Source organism: Rhynchophorus ferrugineus, unplaced genomic scaffold, assembly GCF_030347505.1.
Source record: "Rhynchophorus ferrugineus isolate W39M unplaced genomic scaffold, kcgeb_rfMv2 rfM7, whole genome shotgun sequence".
Classification (NCBI taxonomy): Eukaryota; Metazoa; Arthropoda; class Insecta; order Coleoptera; family Curculionidae; genus Rhynchophorus; species Rhynchophorus ferrugineus.
This window is the reverse complement of record NW_027472586.1, coordinates 13,038,884-13,060,039: the sequence shown is the minus strand read 5'-3', so window position 1 is coordinate 13,060,039 and position 21,156 is coordinate 13,038,884. Positions and strand designations below refer to the sequence as shown.

At 35.0% G+C, this 21,156-nt stretch overlaps 1 protein-coding gene across 13 annotated transcripts in view; it reads left to right on the top strand.

Annotated features, from left to right (window-relative positions):
* Positions 1 to 21,156, top strand: part of Tlk (Tousled-like kinase) — a 207,118-nt gene that overhangs the window by 64,371 nt on the left and 121,591 nt on the right. For 7 of the 13 annotated variants that reach the window (XM_076410062.1, XM_076410059.1, XM_076410058.1 and 4 more), the window contains one exon: positions 13,442 to 13,527. The exons of 5 other annotated variants lie outside the window; for them this stretch is intronic. In XM_076410062.1, the coding sequence (XP_076266177.1) occupies positions 13,442 to 13,527 (86 nt within the window). Of the gene's footprint in view, positions 1 to 13,441; positions 13,528 to 21,156 lie in introns of those variants that run through there. One more of the 13 variants, XM_076410076.1, reaches the window with a different exon arrangement.

The window sequence follows — 21,156 nt, the reverse complement described above, 5'->3', positions numbered from 1 at the left end:
CGGTTTATACGATCAAAAAACCGCCCTAGAACTATCGTCTGGTGGTGTCGCTACGATCTATGTTTCTTCAGCTGTTTGCAATTGGTGCTATGTATCGGAGAAAGAAAGTTAACGATATAATAGCATTAAAATATTTTTTCTAACACAAAATTTGATAAACACCCAATACATTAATCATAGAATAGGCAGGCATAGAATATGTTTAGAGGGAAATTAAAATAATATATTTATAAAAATATGTACATAATAATAACAGTAATATAAATACTATCTAACGTTTGAATACTAGATAAAACACTATCTAATCTGACAATGACTCCTTCTGCCTAAAGTTGCAGGTACAGATTTATCTATTACCATATAATCTATATAGGGACATTTGGAAACACTACCCAACTTCGTCTTAAAGCATATTATATTCGTACTTACCTCTAAATATATTTAAAGATTTTAATATGGAAAAAAGTTCTGGTAATTCCAACATGGGGTTTAACGCTTTTTTTCTTCTTCAGTTGGTAAATGATCTGTTAATAAACATAGACTGTGTATTTCATTTCAATGTATACAGTTAATTTTCAGCATTGCATCTGGGTCTATAGTCCTCCAGTCTGAAATATAATTAACAAACCCCTCTTCTCCTCATGTAAGACCTTACAAGAGATTCCCATCAGTTGGTCATTCCCACTGTTGAGATCCTTTAGAAAACTAGGCATCCTATTAGAATCTTCACATCTTTCTTTCGTTTTCACCCTTAAATTCATAATTTTTACCGTAACTTTTGCAAAAATGGCGTGATAAAACAGGTTATTACTTCCTACAAAACCACTTTCTTATTAAAAGCTACAAAATCAATTGTAAACAAACTGAAATGAATAAATACTACAATATTTCTCAAACTTATAAAATTAAATTTCAGAAGCTTAAAATCCTCTTCTACGTATAATTTTTCTTCGACAGTAATTCTACTGCAAAACTAATTGATCTGGCAACGCTCATTCTTTCTGAACCAAATAAACAAACAACGATCGAGCGAAAAAAACATCCGCGCCATCTATTTTTAATGACTTTTAAAACGGTACTCGACTCAAAAATAAAGCGCGTCATCGCTTTCGCGAGAAAAGTTCGGACCGGAAAAAAATCCAGCGCCCCGCGGCGACTGGGTCTCGAACTTTCCCGAGAGGCTCGCGCGCCGATCGTTCGGAAAACCCGCCAACTCATCCGATCCGGTCAACGAGATGGACGCGCGATGCAAAAGTGAAGTATCATCGATTCGTTTCGTCGCCGGATACCGAGCGTTCGGTTTCGGCACGCGTCGGCCCTAATCGAGCCTGACCTTGCTTACTGCCGCCGCCGCCACCACCACCGGCAGAATGAGATTCGTAGGGGGAATTGGCGGTAAAGCTCTCGGGCGGCGTTGCCGGATCGACCGTTTCGTATGTTTGTTTACCGTACTAAATACCGTACACGAAATATAGAGAACACATTGGGGGAAATCTCCCGTGTTTATAAATGGCATCAAGTTAAGAAATATTTACACGCCAGAGGGCGTGTCAATTGCCTAGTAATCATAGCGGGAATTTCAAAAAATAAAATAGAATTTATATTACAATTATTTTATTTAATAACTTTTTTTTATTTTACGTTTTTAATATTTTCTAAAACAAACAACATTTTTTAAGTTCCTTCATGAGTATTTTATTGCTACGGAAAGAAATTCAACGGTACACACGATATTGCCCATTAAATCCTATTCGAATATATCGACTTTAGATCTTGTATATGAAACATTGTGGTTATTGTTTCATAGCATTGAAAATAAACACTAAAAATTAAATAACAGAAAATTAAATTAGCTGAATAGATAATTGATTGATTGATTTAGATGACATTGTGCAGATATTCAATAAAGAATTTAATTTTCTAATGCAGTTGTTTTATCAACATTCTAAGTGAAAGCGTAATTTCTTATTAAAATAATTTGATTCAGAAAACATTTGGATCATGTCTAGATCAATGATCTCTTTGATTCATTTATATTAATTATTTAATTAATCATCGCCTATTCCTAATATTCTATTTGCAAATTATCTCTTCTTCTCATATGAATGTATATCCTTCTAATAAAACAGTTTTTGCACGGCATAGATGACGTCGAATATACTGAGCTTATAATATACTTTAAACTTTGAGCAAATTGTTCTTTCTGTTTTTACCCTAATTAAAATGAGACAGAATGTTACCGCATGGAACACGTAACCGAATCAATCTTGTGTGCGTACTGGTCGGCCCTGTTGTCAAATGTCAACAAAATTCTTCAAAACGTTAGTGATAATAATTAGAGGTTATAAACTGGAAAACGTTGTAAACCAAAAGCCCAATTGGACACAACATTGCGACGTGTTGGCGTTATATATTTTGATGACGTGCATTGGCTGTTTTATTGGTTAGACTATACGTAAACCAGGAGAACTAGACTTTCTGTCAAATAAATTATGGTATTTTTAGATATTGATTAAAAAGTTTCATTTTTATAGGCAGTGGCTTGTCCCCATTTTCATATTTTTTGTAGCTATTAATTTGTTAGGACGATTTTTCCTGTTTAATATTTATTACTTCTATATAAAATTAATAAAATACACGTTTGGTTTGTTTTAATTTGTATTTTTCAAAGAAACACTTTAACGCTTATTTGTGGAAAAATAAATAAAGGAACTAGTAATTTTTATTTGTGCAATAATCAGCTTAGGTTTTCTTTTAAAATGTCTTTAATTGTTTTTAAATTGTATAGTCTTGTAAAGCAAAGTTGGCGCATTGTTGTGATCTTACTTAAGAACTATCGAGACCCATTCCTCCCAATCTTCTTACGTCTTATATTTGCATTTATTTCTTGTTGAGTCTATTGGTATAGTGGTTGGGATTTGTAAAAGTGTTGGGCTAAAGTAGAGGTAGAAACTACCACGTATATCTTCATATTTTCCTTCTTGATTGATAAAGTTGCATCAAAAGCAACATATTCGACCGATTCTGTAAAAACTTTAGTATTTAAATTTCTCATATTAATAGTGTCTTCTTAAGCAACGCTTTTCTACATTTCAAACTCTAATCATCCGGATGAAAATAATATGAAAATAAAACATAATAGTTTGTTTATGAGCTACAGCTGAGTCCCTTGGAAAGCAATGTATTTCCTCACAGCTTAGAACACAACTTTCTAAAATTCTTGACTCTGCTACAAGCTCTTGTGACAATTTTTCATCCAGTAGAGTTTGTAATTCCGTATCTTCAAAGATGTCAAATGCACTAAGATACACTTTTAAAACATTTGTACTGGTGATCACACGTTCCGTAAAACACAGTATCGGCATTGTGAACATTACACAGCGATTCAGCTCAAAATTCAAGAAATAGTTACATAACTGTCCGTTATTAGCGTGAATAACGCCATCTGTTAAATTTTCTGGCAATTAAACTCGTTCACAGTCCTAGAAAACACGTTAAACATAGCGATTAAATCATTATAGTACTTTAATAGACCGGTATTCTGAACGAAAGACAGGCCGAGCCCTTAAAAGTTCCTAATACTCCCTCGATTCAATCAGAAACCGTCCCCGAACGCTACGCCCTATCTCGCCCTCCATCTTCGGAATCGGCGTCAGTCGTCGTCAACCGAGGCCGAACGACAGGAAATGTAGAGTAAAACCGGAGCGATACGACCGCTCCCGAGGGCGACCACCGCCGCCTCGATGCTCATCTGAGGCGTCGTTACGTGGGATGGCCGCCCGCGGCGCTGGTTCTGATTTCGGCCCGACTTTTTTCGTCGACACTTGTTGCCGACCCGCTGGGGTGTCGTCGCCGATCGGCCTCTGGTCGTATTCATCGGCATCCGTTATGGCGAGATAAACGCGCAAACAAACGGGGCCTGAAACTTTAACGATGCAAGAGAGAACGTTTCAATTTTTATGGGAGTTTGAAAAATTACTGGCGGATTTTCATACAATAAATGTTCGTGTTAACTAACGCGAATATTTCTACTTGATTTTGGATCAAAAGTGCAGTTTTCTTGTATCCTTCGGAACTTTGTGTTAAATCTCACATCTGTAATCAAAGCTGCCTTGAAGAGTATAATTATCGAAATATTAGTTTTAATTATTTCGTCTCATACAATTTTAGATATATGAGGGCTATAAATTAGTTTTAAAGGATTATTTTTTATTTGAAGCTTCATTGAAGCTGCCTTGAAAAGAAATTAGTTTTAATTCATGTTAAATATCCCTCACTTCTGCAATCAAAGCTGCCTTGAGGAGTATAATTATAGAAATATTAGTTTTAATTATTTCGTCTAGTTTTAAAGATATCCGGAGATTCAGGCACAATTAACAATAACAATATTTTATTGCTTTATTATTTCGTATTTTTTAAATGGTTGTTCAATAAATTCCTGGATCACCGGCATATGATGAAATGGGAATTTGTATACGTAATCAAAGATAAATACATTAGAGGTCAGTAGGTTGAGACATTGAAATTTTAATCAAAATAGAAATAGCTCTTTACCAACAACCAACAGGGTGGTTCTAGAGGAATTTATACAATTTTGGCATTGTAGAATCACGGGGTTTTATCTTCATCGGATTGCTTATGTCATCGTTTCCACTCAAGAAAGTGGCAAGATTGTTATTTTTGAGATCTCAATGATTTAATGATGAGATTCATCCAATAACCTAACAGATAGCTTTATTGAGATAATTATATTTGAATTTTTATTTGATGATTAATAACGTTCCAAAAAAGACCCTTGAGTTTAAGAAAGCAAGAAAGCATTAATAATTTACTTATGATTTATTTAATATTATCAATGTTATGTTTATTTTTATTAGTTCTGATCACAATTACTATATTCATATTTCGTTTTATTTACCAATTATTCCTCATTATCATCAAGCAATGTCGTAAGTAATACGCTCTTGTTGGTACCCACAGTGTTGATTACTTTTCGCACGCATATTTTTCACTAAATATCTAACAGCAACAGCAGTCTTCGATAAAGTTAGTCTCTTATTTTTCAGATAGTTTTCTATGATCTTGATCCATGTCCTTTTTAACGCTGTACGCTGCATCTTACTACGTCCTACTGTAAAAAGGAAGGGAAAAACTACGACATACTCAGACCAATTTTTCCTATACCAGAAGAAATGTATTGCACCTGAGAACCTCAAAAAGTTTTAACTACAACTATTACTTACAACTTCTCGATTTTTCAGACTTTGTTTTAACAAAACTTTTTAAATTGTTACCGATGCTACAGGTTTGTTTAATAAGTTGTCCAGTAACAGCATTTTATTGCTGGTCTAAATTATAAGATATGATTCTAAAATAAAAGATTTAAAAAGAATTGAATAACGTAACCTAAAATTAAAAGTTGGATAAGTCATGAGAAATTATACCGTTTTTTTTCTGTTTATTTGAAGTAATTGTTTTGAGAGCGTACATGATTATTTTTCTTGGCAGCTCGTTCGGTATAGCGTCGATTACACAGAAACACACGTGAACGTATCTTGCAGACGACAGAATGCAGGAAACAGACAAGGAGAATCGTGGGCGGAGACCTGAAGGTTACGCGTCCCTTGTCGATTGTGCTGTTGTTGCTGCTGTTGCTACTCCTGCTGTCGTTGTCTCTACATTCCAATTTTTCCGACCGGTGGTGACACAACGCGCTTTTAAAACCGATTGGGCGTGGCAAAGATGGAGATTTCGACGATTTTGAAACTATTCGGTTAGCAAAGTTGTTTAATGCGTTCATATTATTAGTTACTATTTTCAACTATATTGAAGGAAAATAGTTTCAATAATCTATTTAATTAAAATTATTCAGCTGTTCTAAATAATAACAATAGTTTTATTATAATACTATAATAAACAGCAGTGTAGTCAATTAATACTATGAAGTCAATTTAACAGTCCCCTACCATAGTAAAACACATTTTTTTGGCAAAATATTTTTTTTTATTCAACATAATTCTCTTCAAGGGTGATTCACTGATTATAGCGACCCTTCAACTTTTCGATACCATTTTTGTAGTATGATTTGTCTTTTGCTTCAAAATAGGCCTCAGTTTCGGCGATCACCTCTTCATTCGCCGAAAATTTCTTCCCAGCGAGCATTATTTTGAGATCTAAGAACAGAAAATGGTCGCTGGGGGCCAGATCTGGAGAATACGGTGGATGAGGAAGAAATTCGAAGCCCAATTCATGGATTTTTGCCATGGTTTTCACTGACTTGTGACACGGTGCATTATCTTGGTGACACAACACTTTCTTTTTCTTCAAATGCGATTGAATTTGATGATTTCGTCCTTCAAACGATCCAATAACGCTATATAATAGTCGCTGTTGATGGTCCTTTCTTTTTCAAGGTAGTCAATGAAAATTACTCCATGTGCATCTCAAAATACGGACGCCATAACCTTGCCAGCCGACTGTTGCGTTTTCTCACGCTTTGGAGCGGGTTCATCGTACGCAGTCCACTCTTCTTCTTCTTCTTGGACTTCGGAGTGAAATGATGGAACCATGTTTCATCCATTGTCACATATCGACGCAAAAACTCAGGTTTGTTACGTTTGATCATGTTCAAACACTGCTCCGAATCATCAACTCGTTGTTTTTGGTCAAAAGTGACCTCGCTCGGCACCCACTTTGCACAGAGCTTTCAGCTTGTCTTTAGAGTGTCTGCTATTTCATTCAGGTTCAATTTACGGTCATTCAAAATCTTTTTGTGGATTTTTTAAATGTTTTCGTCGGTAACAACCTCTTTTGGGCGTCCACTGCCTTCACCGTCTTCGGTGCTCATTTCACCACGTCTAAACTTAGCATACCAATCCTTGATGATTGATTTTCATGGGGCAGCGTCCGGAAACACGGCATCAAGCCAAGTTTTTGCTTCAACTGTATTTTTTTATTTAAATTTAATTTATATATTTATTATTTCATTTAATATCAATTAAAGAGGATTTAATTCAAGTAGCGCCATCTATGTGTCGGGCTGGGGACTTTTCGATTGACCTGTTCCTGTGGGGGAGACTAAACCAATAACTGAATCAATCAATCTTGTGCCCTTGTTGATGTTTCTGATATAGTTTGAAGTTAAAATATGCTTTTTTTATCATGTTGAGGATTATAAGAAGCTATAGTTCAATCAAGGAGCAACTTGTTTTCTGAACTTTGGACCGAATAGTTTTTTTTTTATATTTTGAAATCCATGGTTTAGATTTAACTGACGCGATATGGAGATATATTCATAGAAACTTAGTTCCATTTATATTATAAACGGTTGAAGCCTGATACAGCTAGGTGTTGAAGCATCTCCAACCTTGAGATACATCAATTTAACTGCCTAGAAAATATAATTTAAAATATCTCTGGTTAAATCAATGCCGGCTCACATTTAGCAACAGCAACTCTCAGCCATCTCCCCGCCCTTTCTTCGCCCTTACCCCTTTCCGTCCGTTAAACTCCCCGGCGTCCCCCCCACCACCACCACCACCACTACCGCTCTTACTCCACCGCCACCACCGTTCCGCAGCATTGTCCTTTTTGATACATTTGAATGTTGGGTGTTGCCCGGGTCGAAACTTTTTCAATTTTCAGTGGCTCCATCTGGAGGCCGTAATTGCCGGGGTTACGGGGCGTGGGGGTGGGCGGCGGAGGCATCCGCCCGACCGTCGACCCCCTCCCGCTCCCCACGGTGGTCCCTCCACCGTTTGTCGGGATCGGGGACGTGGGGCGGGGGGAGTCAGCGGGTTGGGTTGGTTCGGCGGCAAAAACCACCCACAGAACCCGATCAATGTTGACACGGCACGCGAGATCGCCCCGTGACGTCATCTTGAAGCGGAATTGTATGTTGTAGTGCAGAAAACGAAATATTTCCGGCCGCCATGTTGTTTTGCGGGCGGGCGACTTATCGATGGGGGGATTGTATTTTTTATTTGTTTTTTTTTTTGTAAATCTTACCTCTCAATAATCCTGTGATACTTAAAAACAAATTAATTCACGCTTTCTAAATAAATATTAAATATAAACTAATAAGTACTCAACCTTTTTATTATAATTGACCCCTAGGCAATTCTGTGCCAGGGAATATGTCTATATTATTTAACCAGATAGGATTTTAGTATATTTTAATATTTGCTGTGATCAGACAAAATCAATTTCTCGTATTTTATTGGCCACATTCAAAGTCATTTATAGATGCCGTCCCAAAGAACTGTCTGTCCTTTCAGCAAAACCATTCATCGATCAATTTTCTAACTTTTCGAAATTGTCGAAGTGCTGCTTTGCAAGCGCGGGCCCCCTTGACTCAAAAAAGTTGATAGTTGGAGGGGGCAAAGTCTGGAGTGCCGCAGGCTATGTCCCATCCAACACTTCTTTCGTGTTGCAAAATCACTTTACCGTATCTTCGGGCCCGTTCTGGACGTTTTTCGGTCAATGCGTGGTTCAAATTGATCATTTGTTGTTGGTAACGATCACTATTAACTGTTTTACCAGGTTTCAAAAGTTCTTAATAAACCACGACCAGAGGGTCCCACCAAATACAGAGCATAATATTGTAACCTAAACGATTTGGCCTTGGAATCACTATTCGATGCAGAAATGACTTCCGAGCATATCTTTCAAGCAGCATTTCATGGACATAAATGGATTTTTCCCATTGCTCGTAATCGGTCGCTAATCGTTTCTTGGGTTATACTTAACGCTTCTGTCATTTATTTTGAGTTTGGGTTAGGTCTTCATCCGATAACTCTTGCAGTACGTTATATTTTTCGGTCTACCAGAACGCTTTTTGTATTACACATCGAAATCACTGCGGCTCATATGTTTTTAAGTTTCTACCAGCAAAGTATGGCTTTTTTCTTTTGATTAAATAAGTAAAATAATGGGTGTCTCAAATACAGGTTTTGAAGCACGAAACTTGACATTTTCAAAGAGATATACATGTATGACGATGCTCTGAAGCCTGATTCAGTAGAATATAATGACATATATGTTAAATCATAACATTACATACTTAATCCTAGGGACATCTGAAACATTGATAATTACTTTTCGGTACGCCTGGTATGTGAAAGGGTTTGAAACCAAATATTATTAATTTGCTTTTAAACTTCAATCCACCTTTGGTAGCCTTACACCTTAAACCATGGATTAGGGGTGTTTTTCAAAACAAGGCCGTATTACATAACATATATAGAGGAGGGATTGAACACGCGTTGGATTGTTTAATTTAAGTAATAGAAGTAATAGATATCAATACAGCATCGACAATGGCATGTCACATTTTGTTGTGAAACCTCTGAGGACATTTACACTAAGCTTTATCCCAAATAATATCCCAAAATTGCTTTTCAGATGTCCAAGTGGGCCTAAGAACTAATTTACATTATTGGCAAATATACCGTCATACATCTATAAAAATACAGATGTTAGAAAAACGATGTTACGGTGTAAAATATTAGAGTTTTCTTTATACCTAATCAACAATTTACCTAGATTATCTTCCTGACATCCTGAACTATGTTTTTACCAAGCTCGTAAGTCCAGATTCACATTCTATTTCATTTACTTTTAATACATCAGGTTTTCAGTTAGTTAATTAAAGTTTCTTTAATTGCTAAAATTCAAATATTGGGCGTAGAGCACAGTGTCTTGTGAAGCACTCAAACCTATCTATAACATTATAAATGTTATAGTAAGAATTTTATTCAAATTAATCATTATATTTGATATTATCATGTTGTCCTGTATGTTTGTTATGTTGTGCTCTTCTTCAATTTAGTATTAAATTGATACTTTAATAGATAATTGCTGAATTTTTTAGAGCCAATCGAGTTGATATAAAAATGATCATAATATCATCCAGTTTTTGCACTCTAATTGTTTGTCACTGCTAAACTTTAAAATTATACATCCTAAGCTTTTATATTTTGGCATATGTGGATATATAAAGTTTTTAGAAACCTTTTTGAGCTCAGTTTTAATACTGTCGTTTGTGTTCTTGTCATTAGAATATTTTATCAGTATTATAGCTTGTTCTATTGTTGCAAAAAACTGTTGAATTTAAATGACCGTCATTCACAAACTAAATCACGTGATGGCTTGACACTTTGACATGGTTATTATAAAAGGTCACATTTATGAAAAATATTCAAATACGGTCTGATCTGTGTTGGTAAAATAACAGACAGCATTAGATATGTTATTTTTATTACTCTAATAGAAAATATGTTTTATTTTCTGGTTGACGGTATCGCCAAATTTTGTTAGTCTTGTACTAACGGCTCAATTTTATTATCTATTTTAGAGTATATACTGTCTGATAAATTTTAGAGTATAGTATTAACTATATGACTTACATTTATTTCATATATAAAGTAGACAACAATGAATTTATTTATTTAAATCATATCTTTAACACATGATTGCTGTCAAGAATAACATTTGCAGGGTAAGCAAGGAAGCATGGGTCAGAGTTGGATTTGGTTCGGTTCAACTCGTAATAGAAAATCCTTTTCGTGTATTATTTGGGTCACTTCTAGCTGATTTGCAAGCTGTCATGACGTTCGCATTAACTTATCATTCAATTATATGTGCAGTTCCTCAAACCTACAAACGTTTTGTTAGATAAAATGCAGTACCGATTGCAATGAGTATCGTAGTCTGATAAATTATGTAACTTGAATACACTTGTCATTCGATATTCTTGAACCTTTTTTGTACACCTACAAAAGACCTGGAAAATGTAACTATTTTGTATATAATTTTAAGTAGAATCCGATAAAATAACCTCAAAATAAATAGACATAGTTACAGGATAAAACTTACAGGGTATGCAAGAAATCATGGGTCAGCGTTAGATTTGGTTCGGTTCAACTCGTAATAGAAAATCCCTTTTGTGTATTGTTTGAGTGACTTCTAGCTGATTTGCAGGCTGTCGTGACGTTCGCATTAAGTTATCATTCAATTATACGTGCAGTACCGAATGCAATGAGTATCGTAGTCGGATAAATTATGTAACTTGCATACACATGTCATTCGATGTTCTGTAACGTTTTTTGTACACACACAAAAGACCTCGGAAATGTAACTATTTTGTATATAATTTAAGTAGAATACAATAATATAATCTTAAAATAAATATAATTACTTTGATACTCTTATACGCGACAGATAGTAATTGAGTACCCGTGATATTATTACAATTAGATAAGTTTACAAATCCGGATCAACTTTTCTTCGACTCGAGCAGAGAGAACGATTCTTAACGTTATTTGATGCCCTGAACTCAGATTATCAATCCGTGTGGCAAGATTGGTTCTAGTTTTCAAGTTCGCGCGTGGTGGCAGCACTGCACTCTTATACGGGTTATCAGCTCTTATAGTGACGTTGCATTAAACATCATTTGCAACATAATTCTGTGCCTTCATTCTGGTTCGGAACGTGTGAAAAGGTAGGGACCACGTTGCAAAGGCGATTTTAAGTATTTTGTTACGTTTGTGGATTTTATATGCTCGATAACGTGGCAGAATCATGACAAATGCGCTCACAGATGCGTATTTGAAGGTGCGATTATGTTGTAGGAAGCACTGCCAAGCCATGGGTACCGAAATTGTTTTGTAACGTATGCAGAACAAAGGTGTACAATTGATCACTTGGTGAAAAATGTATACTTTTCATTTTCTGTGCCAACGTTACGGATAGACATCAGAAATGAAAAAAAAATCATCCAGTTGATTGCTACTTCTGCTCGATGAATATCGTTAGTATAGATGCAAAAAAATGGCATAGTATATAGTGTCGAAGCCAGTTTACTTCTGCACACGTACTGATTGAGTGATCTATTGCCAACTTGTCCAGGTACATGTTCTGTATTCACATCTTGAATTTTTCCCACAAAACTTGGGCTACGGCAAGAAGCGAAAATCGAAAGGCGATGCCAAGGATTTTGGGACAAAGGCATGGTGAAGCGATTGCCGTTGGACCCTAATGCGTGAAACAGATCCCAAGCAGTATAAAATACTCCATTCAACTTCTGTTCCTTTCTGATTTATACTTTATAATTCTATAAATGATCATTAATGGTCAAAAATAGTAATACAATGTATTTATAGAATATTTCGAAAACTAGAACCAATTCTTAATGACGGGCTGCTGATTTGGGCTCATATCCCCATCTTATGTGTATGTGTGTTTAGTTGTGCTATCTATAATAATTTTCATAAAAGGCGATTTTCCTAAATCTATTCGCGCTCTCGCGCAAAAGCTTATCTTCGATAGACTGTATTTAATTATCACTACATAGTATAAAACAAAGTCGCCTTTTCTGTCCCTATATCCCTATGTGCGCTTAAATCTTTAAAACTACGCAACGGATTTTGATGCGGTTTTTTTCAATAGATAGAGTGATTCAAGAGGAAGGTTTATATGTATAATACATGCACAATATACTAAGGCAACATTGCTAATTTTAGAGGTTTCTAACGTGATGTCGTAAATTAACCTATTTTTTTAGGCTTATTTAGCAATTAGCAAAAACGCTGCCTAACCCTACGAGTTAGATCAAATTAATGTACTACAGTATTGTACACCATAAAAAGGTCTACAAAAAAGTCCGCGATGGTATATGTTTATCTTTTAGGGATAACCCACATTAACCATTTTTATTGTTTACTTTTTACGTGAGAAAATGGCTTATTTACGAAGCTATTTTAAGCAATACGGCATTAATCCTTATCGAATTAAGTACCTTAAATACAGTGTGCAATTAATATAGATCAATATGGTTCCTTACAGCATGTAAATTAAACAAATATTTTCGGAGATATTACAAATTTAAAATTTGCGTTTAAAAATGTGTAATGTAATAAAAATTGTATGAATTTAGATATTCCAAAGATAGCAGGAAATCTTCATAGTAAGTATAGGGGAAGAGGAATTGTTTTACTCCAAATTTAATGCGTGCAGGCCAAGGGCAGTAATGAATGAACCAAAAATACTGGATCGATTTTAATCATGTTTTCATTGAGTGACATAGGCATATATATTTTATGCCCGTGCAAAGTCGGAGCGGGCCGCTATGTTTTTATATACAACGTTCATATTTTTTCTGTAGTGTATTTAATTTAGTATCAGCATTGCACCCGTGCGAAGCCGGGGCGGGTCGCTAGTCTATAATAATTTTCGTAAAGGGCTATTTTCCTAAATCTATTCGCGCTCTCGCGCAAAAGCTTGTCTTCGATAGACTGTATTTAATTATTATGGAATAAAACGAACAATCATTAATACATTAAATTCCCATTTCCTCTCATCTCACCTCTCCTTCAAGATACATTTTTTTTGTTTTAAATTCGATACTCTTACGAAATCGCCCATCATCGTGGCTTTTTTCCAGGGGCTGAAGTGAAGATGGAACAATTCCATGCGGTGCTAGATCCCCGGAAGCAGGAATTGCTGGAAGCGCGCTTCTTGGGCGCTAGGGTAAGTCTCACAGCGTGGACAAAAAAACTATTGGAAAAAAAGTTCCTTTATATTTGTTAAAGAACTAACATCGTCGCTCTATCGAAACCAATCGTTGTTTTACCCCGATTAAACCGACAATTAGCTTTGCTTCCACTGATTTTTTTATCTAGGCTTTATTGTAAAAAGACTGATTATCCCTCATCTATCACTGTTTATCTTTCGTCATGTTTTGAAGGCTGGTATTGCTAATTGCTACAGATGGAGCACAAAAAATAACAAAATATCCTGGAAATGACGAGAATTTGTCCCCTATTTTAATTTTCAATTGATATCAACTAATGTATGTGCTAGAATGCTTGCTTCGTTTTTGATCGGTGATATTTATTGGTGAATATGCAAAATATCACTGCAAGCTATTCTTGAATTACACGATTTTTACATGTCTCTATATAAAAATAACAGTATTCAGTCTCTCTAATGACTATTATAATATGATAATTACGTTTTCGGAATTCATTATTCTTGTTGTTCAATTTAAATGAATCTGCTGCCGAAGCTCATAAAACACTTTTAGGAACTTATGACGATGCCTCGTGACGATTTTGATGTCAATGGTTAAGAACGATCTGGAGGGCTGAAAAAGTTCCCAGCTCAAGTTATCAAAGAACTTTCAAAGAGCTTATCAGTTGATATACCAACCATTTCCAACCATTTGTCTTTTGCTTCAAAAAATGCCTCAGTTTCGGCGATCACCTCTTCATTCCACAAAAATGTCTTTCCAGCGAACATTCTTTTTAGATCTGAGAACAGGAAATAGTCGCTGGTGGTCGGATCTGGAGAATACGGTGAATGAGGAAGCAATTCGAAGCCCAATTCATGGATTTGCCATCGTTTTCACTGACTTGTGACACGATGCATTGTCTTGGTGAAGCGGTCCAATAACGCTATGTAATAGTGGCTGTTGATGGTCCTTTATTTTTCAAGGTAGTCAATGAAAATTATTCCATTCGCATCCCAAAATACAGACGCCATAAGCTTGCCAGCCGACTGTTGCGTTTTCCCACGCTTTGGAGCAGGTTCATCGTGTGCAGTCCACTCGGATGACTGTCGATTGAACTTCAGAGTGAAATGATGGAGCCATGTTTGATTTATTGTCACATATCGATCCAAAAACTCGGGTTTATTACGCTTGATCTTCTTCAAACAGTGCTCCGAATCATCAACTCCTCATTGTTTTTGGTCAAAAGTGAGCTCGCGCAGCACCCACTTTGCATAGAGCTTTCTCATACCCAAATATTCGTGAATGATATGATTATCATGTTCAGTTGATATCTTTAGAGTATTTGCTATTTCACTCAATTTCAATTTCAATTTTTTTTAATGTTTTCGTCGATAACAACCTCTTTTGGGCGTCTACTGCGTTCACCTTCTTCGGTGCTCATTTCACCACACTTGATCACCTTGAAACACTGCTCCGAATCATCAGCTCGTTGTTGCTTTTGGTCAAAAGTCATCTCGCGCGGCACCTACTTTGCACAGAGCTTTCTCATACCCAAATATTCGTGAATGATGATGTGAATGTACACGTTTAGTTGACATCTTTAGAGTGTCTGCTATTTAATTCTATATCAATTTACAGTCATTCAAAATCATTTTGTGGATTTCACCTTCTTCGGTGCTCATTTCACCACGTCTAAACTTAGCATACTAATCCTGGATGGTTGATTTTCGTTAGGCAATGTCCGGAAACTCGGCATTAAGCCAAGTTTTTGCATCAACTGTATTTTCTTCCTTTCAAAAAGCGATATTTTATCAACACGCGAATTTCCTTTTTATCCATTTTTTTCACAATAACAAAAGTTGCGTCACTCAAAATGCTATGATTCACAAACTAGTGATCCGACAGCTGTCAAATTTATACGCGCATCTTTTGAGGGTTAGGGTTAACTAAAAACATATGGATTTAATTTTAGTAGCGCCATCTATGTGTCAGGCCGGGGACTTTTCAATTGACCTATTATACAAGCACCTAATAGTTCATTACGACAATTGCTAACCGCTAAGGTTATCTTCAAAAAGTGGTGGAAGCAAAGGTACGGATCTTGAAGCTAAATGATAAAATGTTTAATTTGAATTAATTAACTGGTCCTGTGATGTTTTAAAATTGTTTCTGTTTAGTAATTTAGTTACCTCTAAAACTGCAAGTATGTTTGATACTAATTATTCCATTTTTTTTGTAACTTTTTTATTTCTCTGTTTTTGTTAGGAACATAAATTAATTCGGCCTGTTCACTCTATAAGTAAGTTATGTTTCGATAACTTATCAAATTGTGGTGAGTGGTATGGCGAATTTGGCATCGTTGCCAAAACATGTAAAAGAGGCTGTGAAGAGCCTTTGAAGACGAGGAATTCAAGCAATTCGTTCAATGAAGAAGCTCAAACATTGAGATTGATACAAAGAAAAATTGTAATTATAGAAAAAATTGGGATCAGGTGCTTTCACAACTTGAGAACGTTAGTTCACGACTTGCAATAGCCGTGAAGTTTTACTTGGAATTAAGAACGTGTAATACTAGTACACTCCGTATTTACCAGATATTAATTTTCTTGATTATTACTTGTTATACAGTTCTGTTCTTTGACTTTCTCTTAGTAAATAATAACAAAGTAAATGTTCAATTTTTGGTAATAGAAACGGTCTGAGCTAATTCGTAATGCCAACACATTGCACCTAAACTATCACTTCTAAAATATTGATCGGTAGCCACATATTTCTCGTAAAAATTATCGACAACTTATTAATAAACGGAAACTTATTGTCAGTTATTTATCAATCACTTTTTATCGCATTCTGTTTTATAGTCTGTGCGTAATAATTTTGCAAACAAGTCATTGTTTGGTAGATACCGATTTACGTATACAAACAGTCTGAAATTTGCTATTTTTAAGAAAATGTCATGCCTGGAAGCGTTAGAAGTAGCGTTGGGAACTATAGACTGAAAACAGTCGAAACAGTCGATAGTCGAAAAATAAAAAACCAGCGACTGAAAATAGTAATTACAAATGTACGGTTCAACTGTTTTTTTCAATTCGTGATGTCAGACGAAGATGTATGGTACGTTCCAACGGTAGTATAAGCAAGACGGAGATGTATAAATTCCTTCACGAAATAACTTTAAAAAAGAAGAAAAAAATTATTACTGAATACTATTAAAACGACTGTGTTAATTTCCATTTTTTAATAATATACTATAATAAATATACACAATAAAAATTAAACAAGTACCTAATCATTATTTATCATTCACAATTTTAATCTTTTTACCCTATTATATTAACGTATTGTAACAAAATGCTATAATATTAATATACAATATATTGTTATTTACAAGTAAGCTACCAAAAAAATCATAAAACTACATATATTACATATAAACCTATGTAAGCATAAATTGGTCAAATTTTTGTCAAGGTCTCAGCTAGGACGACAGAGCCATAACGTTAATATCAGTCGAATGAAACAAGTAGAATCAAAAATAGTAACAAAATCAGTCGAACCGAAAATAGCTACTGAAACAGTCAGTGGTAAAAAGTAGTAAAATCAGTCGAACCAAAAATAGGGACTGAAATAATCGATAGTAAAAAGTAGTCAATTACTAAACAGTCGATAGTCAATTTCAGTCGATAGTTCCCAATACTAGTTAGAAGTATTAGCGGCAGTCTGCATGGAGTCAGTAGTATCGTAAACATAATATCGTAACAAAGAGTTTGAAGCTAGTAGAGTTGATCAGTCAATGCGAATATGTGACTCCAACTTGGTGTCTCGTAGAAAAACGGTTTGTGGTTTCTTTTGCATGATAATACGTCAGATAATAAACAACACTAAATCCATTACAAATTCCCCATTCACCTGACATGATACCCTGTGACCTCTTCCTATTCCCACAAGACAAGTTGCCACTTTTTGGAAAATACTCGAAGAAACTCTAAAAGAGAATGCACAGGAAAAAGGCGATTCCAAAATCAGGTTGTGTTTTGAAAAATGATATGTGGAAGGTAATAAACATCATAGTCCATTAACAATTGAGATATTTTTATTTTATAGACAAACTCCGGATATCTTACAAATATTAGCCATAGCATCATATAGTAATTTTCCAGTGTTTTAATATGACATGTGTTAAACGTGAGAAATATTAGGACAAGAACTGTGATTACTTATCTACTAGAATAATGTTGTCACTCTTTTATTGGGCTTGTTAAAACAATCATTTTTGAAATTTATTTTTAATAGTCATCTCTTCTACAGCTTAACGTTGGTTTTCTGAGATCATTATGATGTCCCAAAAGATTTCAAATTTAGCATTTATTTTTCTAATTTATTATTATATGATTATTATATATATATATATATATATATATATATATATATATCTGGACTGGGTCTAACGTGGGCTCTGAACCACGGTCCTCAGCATTAAGTCTACCGACTGGCGAGTGACCAACTTTAGAAATCATCTCAGAAGACATCCGGTCTTACCTAGCCTAATTACTGGCGCGACTGGGATCATTTTCCTTGTCGGACTTCACACTCTTGCCTGGGACATTCACAAATTTTAAACAATCACAAACATAAATTTACGACCATGCGCGAGCAGGATTCGAACCCGCGGCTATTGCAACAGTAGGAGGACAACAGTCCCATCGCCTTTACCACTGCGCCATCAAGCCGGCTATTACTATGTTTGAAATTTACTTGCCTTGTTGCAAATCAACGCAATATGACAGTTGGAATCCAAATGTCTCGGTGTAAGTAATTGTTCCTGTAATACCTATGTGCACCCACAATACTTCTCAGACCTTTCTGAAATACTTGTGTTGAGATTTCTTCTTGTAGAACATTCCTATATTTGAACTCCATAAGTCCATATAGGTTTTAGTATTTCTTGTACAGCGGCACGTTATTATGTACGGATATTTTAAATTTCTTCCAAATAACCAATATATTTTTTTAGTTATAACTTTAGTTCTTTTCTTCGCCCTTTCGACGAATTTCTTAGTCAAGATTCATCCACAAGTATTTAGCATTGTGACAGTTAAACGAACAGCGAAATCAACTTAAGTTTTATTCATGATTTGATCGACAATGTGTAACTCGCACGCATAATACAGATATTTTTACTAGTTGTCAAAATATATGATGAATAAAAAAGCTATTTGGAGTTACTTACATGAATAGATTAATTTTTGTATTCTAGTCCAATGATTTGACCGAACTGTTTATTTAATTATTGTTGTACGTTGATGTGTGAACTACATAGCATTGTTGACGGTTGTTAAAATATGAAAATACTTCGGTATATCGTTGTGGGATACCGATAAGTATAATGTTTTAGCTAGTCATTGACCTGGATTCACCTTGTTCTTAATATTGCGATGTAGAAGCGTACGAAACAATACACGAAGCGGATATCCTACGGTGAAAGTTATTTCGTTCTGCTTGTCTCGAATATTTCTATATGAGGATACTCAATTAAAATTCTTATCTGCTTTAGTACTGCTCATTATGCATGTTTAATGCCAATATTTGCTGTCATCAGAATCGCATTCAGAAAATATCAAGCCGTCTTCATCACGTTCATCAGTTTGATTAAAAATAAAGTCATAGGGAGTTTTAAATGGTTTGACCCCAGTGCCTCAACTATATTGAGGATAATTTCCTAGTATTGAATATTTCAAGACATTGTTGCTTTTATACCATTTTATGGCAACAATTGATGCAAATCCCCTCAAGTATTATTTATATAAAAAAATTAAAAATCATCAACAGTAGCAAAATACTTATAATTTCAACATCTAAGAACAATGTAAACAAATTGATGCCTATATGAGCAATACGGTTCCTAAAATATTGTTACTTTTTGAACATACTTTATACGTTAATATTTTAATTTGATTTAGTTTTGAGACTTCCATCTTTCGTCGCATCAGCTCCTTATTATTTTTACTAATTATGATTTGGATGAAAAAAATAAGTCCAGGGTGACTTGATCAAATAGCCTCAAGAGGTGATCAAATTTTAGGTACTCACTCTATTAATTGCATTTTCCAGGTACTGATATCACATAAGAAACCTAGTTAATTTACTTGAGTAATGTAATAATAATTATCAGATTACTAGAACGGTTCCGAGCATATTAATTATTGTCAGTCGTACATTTTCAAAGGAATATTTAGAGTTTCACATTCAAACCTATTTTGTTTTTGACTCGGCTCTACACATACTTCCCTAGAACTAAAGAAATAATACTTGGAACATTTGCAGACACAGTCATTATGCAAGACATATACCCAATTATATTAACCGAGGGTTAACAGATTCCTCAAGCAGACCTCGGCACCATCTCAAATTAGAAACATATCTAAAAACTGAACAAATCAGACTCCAATTTGAAACAATTGTACTTATTGGTTGGAAGATATCCTCGGATATATTAAAAATTAAAAAGATTAATTTATCAGTTGATAATAAAGCCTATTAGGGTACTTATGGGATGCAAATACGCTGTTACACTAAGACTTCATAGTGACTGTAGTCATTCAACGCTGTCAAAACAAGATTCTTCGATTGATTACCAATGCCTACCGCTATGTAACCAATGAAGAACTGCGCGATGAGCTCTATATCAAATGGATCTACGTTTTCTATCCAATATTTGACCGTAAAACATGAAACACTGGATGCCACACAGGAAATCAGAGGATTGAAATGAACCACACCACACCGATTTGTAAAAGTGTCACTATTAACTTTAGATTAAGTTAATTCAATCGAATTTTAATGTGGGAAATACATACTGATTGTAAAATGATAAAAAGAAAAGTTTTCATGTATTAATTTATAAATTAAGTATGTCTAATAAAAGATGGTATAAAAAAACTATGACAGTCGAGACTGAGGTGTTTATAACAGGCGCGAAAATGTAATTTTGCAGTTATTAAGCAAATATTGAACTACATTGAAAGAAATTGTGATGAGCAACTGGTGATGAGTTTGGACTGAGCGTTGAGAGAAAAATTATCGTTATACGACGTGAGGCAAAAGTTCCACTACTATTTTGATTGCCTATAAATTTGCTAAAAAAAAAGATAAGTAAGTTCGGTTTTCATAAAAAGTCTATTTGGTCTTTGCATTTGTTTTTCTGCAACATCTGTGACTGAATTTCTTCAATTTCGTGACGAATATTTTCTTTAAGATGTTGAATCGTTTGAGGCTTATTCACATAAAATTTTGATTTTAAAAAACCCCATAAGAAAAAGTCTGGTCCTGTTAAATCCGGAGACCTGGCTGGCCTTGCTAAATCGCCACTTTGCGGAATTAGTCTTCGTGGAAAAACGCCATCAATAATTGTATTGTTGAACGAGCTGTGTGTGCTGTGGCCCCATCTTGCTGAAACCACATGTCCTCTAGTCCTTGCTCTTCCATTTCAGGCACAAAAAAATGTCGAATCATGTCTTGGTACCGTTCAGCAGTAACAGTAGCTGGTCATTTTTTTTGAACCTTGGTCATTTTCAAAAAAATAGGGACCAATGATGTTTTCAGCATGAATACCACACCATACAGTTGTTTTTAGTGGATGCAATGAT